We start from the raw sequence: 14,055 nt of genomic DNA, 5'->3' as shown, positions 1-14,055 counted from the left end.
TGCTGGCATGATCTGAAGATGATACAATTCAATTTTGGTGAAAAATGGACAAACAGTCTAGGACGATTTAGAAAAATTACGTTTTTTTAAAGAAAAACAAAATGGCAGATAGGAAGTTTGGCCGATTATGGAAAAATTTGTATCTATGTTCTCGGCATGACTTATTCGATACATTATGACCAGTTTCATTACAATAGGATATTTTTTTCAAAAGTTATTAGCATTTTTAAACTTTTACCCCAAAACTGTCAGGGTACTGTCAGGGTATGGTGCCGAAGACCCATGCCGAGTTTCGTAACGATATGCTAGTGCGTTCATAAAATACAGCATTTTACAATTTTTGGGGCAAACTGTTTAAAAGTTATAAGCAAAAATAGTAATTTTTCATATCTCCTGACCAGAAGGTGAAACACAGCACGTAACCTCAGGTCATGCTTGTGATGGCATGTACCAAGTTTGGTCAGAATACAATAAAGCGCTGAGGAGATAAAGCCTTATCTATTTTCGCAAGCGGTACATAAAATTTCGAAAACGGTTTAACAAGTTGACTTGAATACCATAACTTTTTGTCGGCATGGTCTGAAGATGATCTGGTTCAATTTTCATGAAAATCAGAGCAACAGCCTAGGAGGAGTTGGAGGAAAAAGAATTTTGTTTCTAGCCCTTACGGTTCAAAAGTTATTATCATAAACATGAGTGCAAATTTGGACAGTTGGTGGCGCTAGAGAGATTGAGTTAGAGACTCCAAATTTGGTATGGTGACAGTTCAGGCTGTCCTCTATCTGTATCACAACTTTCCCGCAAGCGGTTCTATGGGCTGCCATAGACTCAATAGCGGAAGAAGAAAAAGAAGAAGAAGAAGTATGCCAATGTATACAATAGGGGCCTACACACCTTCGGTGCTTGGCTCCTAAAAAAAGGAGTATACAAGTAAATGAGTGCTAGTAATGACATATTTTTGTAGGCCAACCCAGAAGCTATAGTAGCATCATCCTGGTTCCCTCGACAAAAACCCAGTAAGATTTTTCCATTTTCCAGGCTTTTGGATTATTGCAGTAAATAAACTCTGTGACAAACAAAGTCTTATGATTTTTACACGTTTTGTTCATCATGATAATCTTCACAAATTAACACAACTTTTATACAGAAGTCAAAAGCTAAAGGCTATAAACTAACAACACCTTGGTCACATGATTTCAATGTTAAGCTTCCGACAACTCTTTCAGGCTTTGTTTGAAAACATTTCCTTGTTGAAGAGCGAGATTAAAAACACAATGAGGCTTTGAAATCGGACTAGTGAGTAGATGAGTTTACCTGTTCAGCAGATGTTATTTAATGTTCCCAACAACTTTTCATTTTGCCACTTGTTAGCAACCGCCTTTTACAAGACGAAGTTTCAAAAAGTCACAGGAGAGTATTACTGATGTATTTTATATTGTAGAATAAAATGTGGAAATATCTTGAGCTTGTGTTCACCATAAACCTTATTTGAAGCATTTAACCCTATTTTAAAAACTCACTGAAAACGAATGCGAACTTGTTTCCGGGTTTTGGCCTACAAAAATACGTCATCCCTGCCCCACTCTATACCACCTCAACTTTGTAGCTCTTTGTGCCAGCAGGATGTTATAAAAGTAGAGCAAACTTTTGTTGAACAGTCTAAGACAGCAAGTATTTGGCAACTTTATCCTTGATGTCAGACACGTTTCTTTATGGTGGATTTCAGCGGGGATGAAAAATTATCAGTGCATCATCTTCTTTACTCTCTTGCAGTTTACTTTGGGTGAGAGTTACACTCTTATGTATATTATTTTTAAGTTGGGTTATGGTTAAACATTAAATATTGTTTTATGACAGCCTGTCTCACTGTTTAATGAAACAATTGCTGCATGTATCTCATAATCTTTATTCAGAGCGCAATTTATTATTTTTTCTTCTAAAATAGGATGCTGTTCAGTAGTACTAAAGGTGATGATATGCTGTTTTTCATAGAAATCAACAATCTTCATAGGTCAAAGAAGATGTATTTCACACATTATTTAGGATCAACAGTGTTTCAGGGGAACATTTGACTACAGAGATGAAGTTACAGAGTTGCTTTTCTACTTTCTTAAAATGGTTAAAAAAGGTTCTTTACTGGCATCTGTGGTCAATGAAAAACATCCACTTTCCATTGCAGGTTCTTTATAGTGGAATAAGATTCTTTAGAATATTAAAATGTTCTTCACACTAAGAAAAAATGTTTCTTTTAAGAACTTTTAACTGAAATCAATTAATAACTTGATCCTTTCTCTTGTAAAAGGTGTACACACATCCATACCGAAGGGACAGACTGTAATGTTTCCTCTCCCTGAATTTCCATTGAGGAAAATTAATTCAATTGAATGGAAATACCACACAATCAACAAAACCATCCTGCTGGCCAGGATCAATTTAAATAAACAACAGCATTCAAAAATTTTCAGCAAGAGGACTGGGATGCAAATAATGGAGAATGGTACACTTCACATTGAAGATATAAAAGATGAAGACTCTGGGAATTACTCTTGCACCATCATTTTCCATGATCATAAGATGCAGATAGAGCAGATTTTTCTTCAAGTACATAATGGTACCTTGGTTTTCTATCTTACGGATAACTCAAGATCATTTCTCTTGACAATAAGACAATAGGATAGTAGAGTAAATATCTCTGGCAGAAGCTAGTCAATAACAATATCATCAATGCATTCTGTAAGGGATGTGTTTTTTGTTGTTGTTTTTGTAATAATCATTTGTTTTCTCTGCCGAAGACTTGAAGACTGAACCTCCAAACAGCACACTGTACACCGCAACAGTGAAACCATCAGGTACTTTTTCATTCACTTCATTTAACGTGAACATTCAATTAAAGGCACATACCACTCTTCATATAAGCCTTTTTCTGAAAGAAAATGTTGATTCAATCTTCCCACACTTTGCTCATTCACCTAAACATACATAACAAAGACTTTTAAAATGAGTGGCCATTATGCAACTGCAAAGCATTATGCCACTTCCCCATGAAAAATGAGTAGTAAATTCATATCATATCAATATCATTGATTGATTCATACATTGATTTATTCATTGATTAATTCATTCATTCATTCATTTCAAAGCCTGAATAAAATTTTTACATTATTATAAAACAAACAGAACAGCACAAGGTTATGTTGAGGAAGTATCTATCATACTTTGCCTCACAGTAACTATGCAAGTCGTTTCTGATCACCCTGTAGGCATTGTTAATATGACACTACAATGTACTGGACAATGCTGAATATTTACATACACCATACAGATTGTTGCTCATGAACATTTTGTTTTCTTTCTTTTTCTTTCGTTGTAGAGTCCGGCGTTCCTGCCACAGCATTGATCACAATACTTGTGTGCTCAGCACTTGCAGTCATTTTAATTGTAGCCACTATTTTCATCTTCAAATGTAGAAAAAAGTGTTGCTGCACTTCAGGTTAGTGTTATTGTATTTTATAATTTATCACTGAAAATACTAATCATAGTTCAAATTAAAAGGTTTTCAAAGCATTACTTACTCGCCCTCATGTTATACCATATCTTTCTTTCCTTATTTCCATTATAATGAATGTCAATGTGAACTAGTGTGGTAATGCTCCAAAATGACAAAACTTCTACTATCCAGAAATTTGGTCCATAAAGGGTTAGTTCACCCAAAAATGAAAATTCTGTCATTTATTACTCACCCTCATGTCGTTCCACACCCGTAAGACCTTCGTTAATCTTCGGAACACAAATTAAAGGTCCCGTTTTTCGTGGTTTTTTGAAGCTTTGATTGTGTTTATAGTGTGCAATATAACGTGTTCATGTTTCGCGTGTAAAAAAACACAGTATTTTTCACATAATTTACTTATCTGTATACCGCTGTTTCCACTGTCATAAAAACGGGCTGATGACTTCCTTGTTCTATGAAGTCCCTCCTTCAGAAATACGTAACGAGTTCTGATTGTGCCAGCGGTTCCTGTGTTGTGATTCGACAGCAGCTTAGCTAACCTTGCCCGGAAAGGTCACGCCTCTTACCATAACGTGGAGATGCACGCGCTCAGTGTTATTGTAAACATGTCTTTAATTTTACCCTATCAATTTGAGCCGGAATCAGACCCGGTGATTGGACTGCGGGATGAAAATAACAGCGTTTCGACGACATGGCGACAAACACACTCTACAAACGCAACTCTTGTGTATTCCTGTGGGCGGAGGTTAGTCAAAAAACTGTTTTAGTGACGTCATTAAAGAAGGAAGTAGAGGGATGTAGTCCAAACTGGCCGTTCGATGTAGGCGACTTCTGTTAAATAAAATATCTCGCTTGGCATTGAACTTTGAGCTTTAAAATTTTACAGATTTTATTTATACTCTAACAACAACATTACACACTAACTAAAGTTTGAAACATGGGATCACGAAGAACGGGACCTTTAAGATATTTTAGTTGAAATCCGATGGCTCCGTGAGGCCTCTCTCAAGATCCATAAAGGTACTAAAAACATATTTAAATCGGTTCATGTGAGTACAGTGGTTCAATATTAATATTATAAAGTGACGAGAATATTTTTGGTGCTCAAAATAACAAAATAACGATTTATTTAGTGATGGCCGATTTCAAAACACTGCTTCAGGAAGCTTCGGCGCACAAATGAATCAGTGTATCGAATCATGATTCGAATCGCGTGTCAAACTGCCAACGGCTGAAATCACGTGACTTTGGCGTTCCGAACTGCGGATTCGACACACTGATTCATTAAGCTTCTCCGAAGCTTCCTGAAGCAGTGTTTTGAAATCGGCCATCACTAAATAAGTCGTTATTTTGTTTTGTTTTTTTGGCGCACCAAAAATATTCTCATCGCTTTATAATATTAATACTGAACCACTTTACTCACATGAACCGATTTAAATATGTTTTTAGTACCTTTATGGATCTTGAGAGAGGAAGTGTCATTGCTCCCTATGGAGGCCTCACGGATCCATCGGATTTCAACTAAAATATCTTAATTTCCCACATGGAAAGAACCTATATGTGGATATATGCGCATATATGAAACCTATATGCAGTGTATATGTACATATATGCTGCATATATGCACATATATGATAATATATATGCTGCATATATGCGCATATATACTGCATATATGCTATATATATGCTGCATATATGCGTATATATACTGCATATATGTGTATATATGCCACATATAGGCAAAATTGAGGTGCATATATGTGCATATACAGGAAATATAGGTCTCCTGTATTGCTTCTTCATATCCATATATATGCCCTATACATACAAGATATGTCTTCTATATAGCTAATGGCAGGATCTGGTCATTTTGTAGCTCATATCTCATTTTTGACTGTCATACATGATGCCTAGCTCATATTTTCTATTATCAAGGCAAAAACTAAGAATTAACGAAAAAAATTATGCAAGAACTTATGTATGTGCGAATGTAGCAGTTATGTATTTAGACAATTATTTTGTGATTCCACTTGCCATGACCATATTTGGGGTTTCCTGCCGCCATGCTGACTTGGGGTGTTGACGCACTTTGCTGCTTCCCAGTCTGCATGAGACATCACAGCGGTAGGTCGCACAAAGTTTTTGCGGTGATTCAATTAAGGCCATGTTTCATGTAACAGCTGAATTCACATTATATATTTGTATGATTGTAATCCAAAACCCCTCTGTCTGAGTGGAGAAACAAAAACAGTCTTTAATAAATTAAAAACAAAACTCAGGAGATCGCAGGAGAATAACTTGCAATCACATTAACATTTATTATACTGGACAAAGAACTGAACAAAACACAGGGCTTAAATACATGGGGAGTAAAATTAAAGATAAACAGAACAGTTGTGGGAACTGATTAACAACCAAGGAAACTAACTAGAGAACTAAGGGTACATTTACATGACAACAATGTACTAAAAATTGAAAAGTTTTTTCTTTGTACAGATGACAACGTTATCAAAAAGATCCCCATTTACAAGGATATGTGGAAATGACTAAAAACGCTGCATTATGCATGCCAGGTCAGTAGTTGGCGATGTGACTTTGTAAAGAAAGACTATGCGCCTGCGCACATACACAATCTTTTACAGAGCACTCGCGCCAAACACGCATGCTTATAGACTAAACACGTAATATGCATGTACATGCCATCAATGTTTCAGAGATTTGTGTTTTTTTTTGTTTACACGGAGATGATAATGGTATCATTTTCAAAAACATTCACTTTGAAACACATTTTCAAAAGTATTCACACCCCCAAAACGCTGTTGTTGTGTAAATGAATAGCTAAAATTCATAAGTTTTCCGTTTTTAGTTGAAAATGGTGTTGAGTAAATGGCTTCTAAGGCAGGCAAAACAGGAAAAGAACACAGTGAAAAAAAACCCCCACAGTATTTATTTAAAAATGCATAATCATATAAAATAATAATTTGAAATGCCACTACCTAATCAGATTTTTGTTTTGGCTCTGTTTTGCAGAAGAACACATCTATGCCAATAACACAATAATTCAAGGAAATAAAAGGTCACAGGTGGGCAGAAGGATGCCAGATAATAAAAACAGATAAAGGCCCCCTATAGCAAAGAGATAAAAACCCATGATAATACTGCAGCGCATAAACTACCTCAGTGATGACGCATTTCTGTGGGCCTAACTGGACATTACCATTACCCTGGTCCCTCAACAAAAACCTATAGAGTTTATATAACCTTATTCTTTAATGAGAACACTTTTTTGGTTTATGGTTAAGTGATTGTTTTTTGTTTTTGTCTTATGTGTTAAATGTAGATATTGTTGATAGTTCACCAATGAAACCTTTGCTTACCACTGAGGGTGAAATAGTATAAAATGTCAGAATGCATGGCTACTTTTAAAGGGTTAGTTCACCCAAAAATGAAAATTCTGTCATTTATTACTCACCCTCATGCCGTTCCACACCCGTAAGACCTTCGTTCATCTTCAGAACACAAATTAAGATATTTTAGTTGAAATCCGATGGCTCCGTGAGGGAGCAATGACACTTCCTCTCTCAAGATCCATAAAGGTACTAAAAACATATTTAAATCAGTTCATGTGAGTACAGTAGTTCAATATATATAATAAATATTAATATTATAAAGCGACGAGAATATTTTTGGTGCGCCAAAAAAAACAAAATAACGATTTATTTAGTGATGGCCTATTTCAAAACACTGCTTTAGGAAGCTTCGGAGCATAATGAATCAGCGTGTCGAATCATGATTCGGATCGTGTGTCAAACTGCCAAACTGCTGAAATCTCGTGACTTTGGCGCTCCGAACCGCTGATTCGATACACTGATTCATTTATGCTCCGAAGCTTCCTGAAGCAGTGTTTTGCAATCGGCCATCACTATATAAGTCGTTATTTTGTTTTTTTTGGTGCACCAAAAATATTCTCGTCGCTTTATAATATTAATATTGAACCACTGTACTCACATGAACCGATTTAAATGTGTTTTTAGTACCTTTATGGATCTTGAGAGAGGAAATGTCATTGCTGTGAATGCAGGCCTCACTGAGCCATCGGATTTAATCAGAATATCTTAATTTGTGTTCCAAAGATTAGCGAAGGTCTTACGGGTGTGGAAAGGCATGAGGGTGAGTAATTAATAATGACAGAATTTTCATTTTTGGGTGAACTAACCCTTTAAATTAACATCACAGAGAAACAAAATGGTGTATTTGTGGTATCTGTTAGCAACTATTTTTATAACAATTTTTTTATCTTACTTTTCTGTGGGTCCCACTTTAACTAATATGTACTAACAGTTAAAGTAATCATTTTATACAATGCACTTATTATACATACATGTTTTTACATTGTACTTATATTATTAATACCTGCATGCAATTACATCTATAATTAATCTCTGTAAATGAGCGCTCTCGAGAACCCCGGTAACCAGAGCGGCCAAGGTGTAATACTGGTGCTTAACAGGTATGAAGTGTATTTGAAATTATTATTATTATTATTATTATTATTATTATTATCGGTGGTGGCGAATTGATTTGGATGTGATGTATGTAATTTTGTTAATTTTGTATATGTATCATGTATATATACATATGTATTATGTATAAATTTGTGTATTGTAACAGAGAACCACAGTTTTGATTTAATTTGTCTCATTATGTTGAGTTAATTGGTTGTATCATTTAGAGTTGATTATTTTGAGTTGATTTGTCTTGTTCTTTCGAATATTTCGTATATTTTTATGCGCCCTTCCTGCATGAGGGTGAATGTTTGAAAGGGGTTTTAAAGAACGTGTCAATAACGAGAATATTTTAAAAGATTGAAGCACCTTGCGGTGAATGTTCTCACCCACACAGCATGTAATTACATCTATAATTAAAGCTGCAAGCAGCGATGAAAGGGCCTGGTGGCTTTAAGAAAACAGAGCACCGTGGGTGATATTCACAAGTATATAAATATAGTGTCACGTGTCATGCTTTCTGTGACCTAGTTTTCCCCATTCTGTTTGATTAATTATTTGATTCACCTGTGTCCCATTAATTATCTTGTTAAGTTCCCTTTGTTTGCCTCATGTATACCTTGTGTTCTCCTTCATTGCTTGTCCATTCCCGTTTATGTTAGATGTGTATATTGTGTTTCCTGCCTGATTCCGTGATTAAATACTACTCCTCGAATTCGCCTTCGTCGTTGTGCCTTATTGATACACATGTCACGTAACAGAAGAACGGACCAACACAGTTGGACCAACACAGTTAATTTTTTGAGCTGTTTTCTTTTCTTTTTTTTCACCGTGGACCCTGCTTTTTCCCTACTATGCCTGGAGCAGAAGGACCGCTCCCTTGAGTTACACACCATGGACTTTTTGGAGTTGGCATGCCTCATCCTGACCGCTCGCTCTGCGTGTTCTACATCTCCAGCCTCACCAGGCATGCCTCCCAGGGAGCGGTCCTTGCGAAGATTTCGCCACATGTGTGGAGTGGGTGCTAATAAACAACAACTCGGTATTCACCATTGGCCCAGCAGAGCCTATTGGCACCGCTCCACCTAACCCAGCGCCCAGTCAGCTTACGTCCAGCCAGACGGACCTAAAGCCTGATTCCACCGCAGACACGGAGCCTGCGCCCGCCGCGGAGAAAGTGCCAGTAAGCCCTGCTGAGCCGTGTTTTACCCCGGAGCCAGAGCCCGATTTGATGTCTGACCAGGTGCGCGAGTCGGCAACAACGTCCGTCCCTGAGGGAGTATTGTGGAGCTTGAGGGCTAGGATGGAAGCCCCGCCCACACTCCCGCCGCTGCGTGTGAGTACAATATGGACCCTGGGAAGCGTATTGGTTATTTAGAGGATTTAATAGACTGGTTTACCGAGGTTTTTGCTGCAGACACCCCTATGTCTTTCACCCCTGTATTTCCTGTACTCCAAGTATCTCCAGTGACCCCCTGTATCTCCTGTGCTTCAAATTTCTCCAGTGCCCACTGTATCTCCTGTGGCCTATATATCTCCACCTATTTCTACTGCTGCTACTCCTCTGGTTCCTGTCTGCCCCTCATCTCCTCCTCAGCCGTCTCCTTGCAGTGCTGCAGATTCGCCGCAGGGCTTCCAGTCTCCTGTATGGCCTTGGCGTGAGGATTCCCTGTCTTCTCCTCCAGCCACAGAACCCCAGACTCCACCTGCGTCCTTTGATTCGGCGGTTTCGCCTCGGCTTATTGCGCCCTCAGCTCCACTGTGGCACGTCATCCAACCTGCTCCACCAGGCTTCCTCGTCTCACCGGCCCTCACCGTAAATACTACTCCTCATATTCACCTTTGTCCTTGTGCCTTTTTGATACACACGTCACGTAACATATAGGAGGACTACGTCAGTCATTTGTATTTTCCACACTTCCTGCTACCAGCTGGTGGCGCTATGACTATAACTAAATTTTGGCATGTAGATGTCTTTCAGGCCAGGGCCCTTATAAAACATGCAAAGTTTGAGGCAGATTGGACATTGTATGCTCGAGTTACAACAACTTCCTGTTTCATGATGATGATAATAGAATGCTTTAAAGGGCTAGTTCCTCTCTCAAGATCCATAAAGGTACTAAAAACATATTTGAAACAGTTCATGTAAGTACAGTGGTTCTATCTCACTAAATATGACGTTGATCTGATAACAGCTCTAGGAGAAGTTTGTTAAAGTACAACGACTGGAAATGGCAAAAAATTTGCAGAGAAAATTCAAAATATCTCACTTCCTGTTATGTTTTCAGATTTTGCACCCAGTGGCTTTTTTGTAGGTATTGGGCTGTTACATTGAAATTTTGTAGCCATTTTGCCACACCTAATTCTGAAACCCATATCAGACATAACTTTTCACCACTTCTTATGCGTGTGCAAAGTTTCATGAGTTTTCGAGCATGTTTAGGCCCTCAAAAATGCTATTCATTACGGAGAAGAAGAATATTTGACTAAGCAATTACAATAGGGTCCTCACATTGGTGTTCGGGCCCTAATTACACTTTTGACCCATCCCTTACAACTTAACCCACCCTTAAACATTACCATACCACAAAACCTGTCCCTAGCCCTACCCGTATTCCACCTCAATAACAGTGTTTTGCAATACAAAATGAACGCCTAAATAAATACATTGTATCTAACATTTTTTATAAGTACGTAGTTAAAGACATATAACATAAAATGTGACTGATCTGTGTGGTGTTGCAAGCATTGTGTGTTATGTGTATGATTATATATTTGAAGTTTGCTTTCAATTTCCTACTTCATAAGTTGAAAGTTATCTTTGAAAATCTGCACACTTGATGTTTACGTTTCCTCTCACTGTACAACTGTTACAAGACCAAACTAACCCTTATGGAAAGAAACTACATTTCCCTATATATGAATGATCAATATATTACATGATTTAACAGTATATTTGAAAATATACAGAAAAATATATTACAATATATTGAATAATACATAAGGAATTGCCGCTTTTCATATATTGAAAAATATGTGATCATATATTTACTAATATATCATAATGTATGTAATTTTATATTCAGTAATATACTTCATAATATATAGTTTTATATATGATCAGATATGGTACTGCATGCATAATATTGTCACAGACACACCAGGCTCCACCATCACCCAATCACAACGCACTCCAATAAACATCACTCACCTGTTTCACGTTGTCTCTGTCCCTTCTGTACTGTAAATATATGTATATATATATATATATATATATATATATATGTATATATGTAACACATTTCTTATATTTTATAATTATTTAAATTTTAAATGTTCCATATTTTCAAGTTAGTTGACAAAAGCACACCTGCACGTATTAAAGTTTCTACCAAATAGACTATCACTGTGCACAACCGTTACTGTTTAAATAAAGTTATTACAGTCTTAATGGTGTTCAGCCAATCATAAACCTAACCACAGGCTCTACCCTTCAGCACAACGGTAAACTCACACATACCAGAAAACCTTTTAAATTCCCAAATAATACAACTTTAAACACTAACAGATCTGCCCCTATATCAATATTGAGCAAAACACATGAAATAGCACTTAATTTTAACATTTACTCTCCTTTAACAGTCAAAGCATGGAGCAAAGCATGCTGGGAACTAGAAGTCTGATGTAACCACTGATTATAACTCATTCTGTGAATGAGTGTATATATGTGTACAATACATTCACATTTATATGTGCAATATATGTACACAATAAAGGATACAACTTTATGAATGTAATGCTAGTTTTGTCTTCATTTATACATATAAAATATGTATAAATATATAGCCGTACATGGTCAATGCATACATTGCAGTATATTAAAAAAATATAAGCACTAGTTTCCCATAAATGGATATGTGTAATATATCGCATTATATTTTGCAGTATATTCCCATATATTTTTGTTCCGTAAGGGTTTCTAAGGCTTGTTTGACAAACAAACAAACACAGGGGTGGTCAAACAAACACATCTAGTGACAATGTCACCCAGCTTGCAACTGTGGTTCTGTGGTGATTTTGCAACTGCGGTTAACTGACCTCATTAGAGGAGGCTGTAGTTGTGTGCTTTATTAAATGTGTGAAGATTATTTTGAACCTTTAACCAACAAAGTAAATAATGTATAAAAACAACAAAGTGACTAATAAATTTAAATTAGTTTTAGTAATCTGAATACTGTATGGTGAAAATGATAGATGAGGCCAGATGACATCTGTGGTGTGTTTTGGTCAAGGCTGCTATGCGGAAACTGGTGTACATGCTTTTTTTGTCATCATCTCAATTACTGTAAACATTGATCTATGCAGCCATCTTTTGTTCTGACTCACTTAAATGGGTCAATACAGAAAATACCACTACTGTGTTTGTTCATTCTTACTTTTCGACTTCTGTTGTATTTTGGTGAATGAACAGTTTTTTTTTTTTTTTATAAGAACCCTAATAGTGGTGTGGACTCCTACTTGAGAAAGACCAAGGCAAAAAGATCTCTTGATGAAATCTCTTGATGAAAACTGACCACATTTTTTCTTCATTATCAATTCAGATTTGAGTAAAATTGTCAGTCTCATTTTGAACACTAGAGGTCAGACTGAGAACAGTGCTGTGCTGTGAGGCCTCTTTACAGAAATACTTTGTTTCAACTAAAGTTTAAATGTGTATCAAATGATATTATATATGTATTAAACTAAGACATACATATTAAGTTCATTTCAACCAATGCTAAAGAAACTACAGTTTAGACAAAGGTTCCTTTGTGCCTCCCTTTCAGGGTCCTGTCACCTTGATTGATTGTATTCTTGGTTTGGTGACAGGATCCTGACACTCGTGTTGTTTGTCTTGTCCTTTTTATGAATGTACGTTTTTGAGGTTATTCTCTGAAAATGGGTCACATTTTATATTAGTTGTCTTTAACTACTATGTACTTACACCAAAAAATATTTACTTATTGTATTCATGTTGAATTGCAAACACTTGTGATGCTATTGAGGTGGGATACGGGTAAGGTTAAGGACAGGCTTGGGGGTATGGGTAGGTTTAAGGGTAAAAGGGAAGGGGTCCAACACTGTACATCAGTAATGATTATTTTAAAGGTGCCATCGAATGTTTTTTTACAAGGTGTAATATAAGTCCAAGGTGTCCCCTGAGTGTGTCTGTGAAGTTTCAGCTCAAAATACCCCGTAGATTTTTTTAAATTCATTTTTTTTAACTGCCTATTTTGGGGGCATAATTAGAAATGCGCCGATTCAGGGCTGCTGGCCCTTTAATTGCTCGTGCTCTCCGCCCACGGAGCTCGCGACTGCCTTAAACAGTGCATAAACAAAGTTAACACAGCTAATATAAAACCCTCAAAATGGATCTTTACAAAGTGTTCGTCATGCATACTGCATGCATGCATCGGATTATGTGAGTATAGTATTTATTTGGCTGTTTACATTTGATTCTGAATGAATTTGAGGCTATGATCCGTGGCTAACGGCTAATGCTACACTGTTGGAGAGATTTATAAAGAATGAAGTTGTGTTTATGAATTATACAGACTGCAAGTGTTTAATAATGAAAATAACGACAGTCTTGTCTCCGTGAATACAATAAGAAACAATGGTAACTTTAACCACATTTAACAGTACATTAGCAACATGCTAACGAAACATTTAGAAAGACAGTTTACAAATATCACTAAAAATATCATGATATCATGGATCATGTCAGTTATTATCGCTCCATCTGCCATTTTTCGCTATTGTCCTTTCTTGCTTACCTAGTCTGATGATTCAGCTGTGTACATCCAGACATCCTGCCCTTGTGTAATGCCTTTCATAATGTTGGGAACATGGGCTGGCATATGCAAATATTGGGGACGTACACCCGACTGTTACGTAACAGTCAGTGTTATGTTGAGATTCGCCTGTTCTTTGGAGGTCGTTTAAACAAATGAGATTTATATAAGAAGGAGGAAACAATGGAGTTTGAGACTCACTGTAT

The 14,055-nt window shown here is 36.7% G+C and overlaps 1 protein-coding gene across 1 annotated transcript; it reads left to right on the top strand.

Moving 5' to 3' along the window:
• Positions 1–1,614: 1,614 nt before the first annotated feature.
• On the top strand, positions 1,615–6,997 carry LOC125269503. Its single transcript, XM_048192396.1, has 5 exons — positions 1,615–1,783; positions 2,303–2,611; positions 2,793–2,849; positions 3,371–3,490; positions 6,541–6,997. The coding sequence occupies exons 1-5, from the start codon at positions 1,732–1,734 to the stop codon at positions 6,627–6,629; spliced, it is 627 nt and encodes a 208-aa protein (XP_048048353.1). The 5' UTR covers positions 1,615–1,731; the 3' UTR covers positions 6,630–6,997.
• Positions 6,998–14,055: the final 7,058 nt, after the last annotated feature.

Source organism: Megalobrama amblycephala, linkage group LG6, assembly GCF_018812025.1.
Source record: "Megalobrama amblycephala isolate DHTTF-2021 linkage group LG6, ASM1881202v1, whole genome shotgun sequence".
NCBI classification, from domain to species: Eukaryota; Metazoa; Chordata; class Actinopteri; order Cypriniformes; family Xenocyprididae; genus Megalobrama; species Megalobrama amblycephala.
This window is presented reverse-complemented; position numbering and strand designations above follow the sequence as displayed.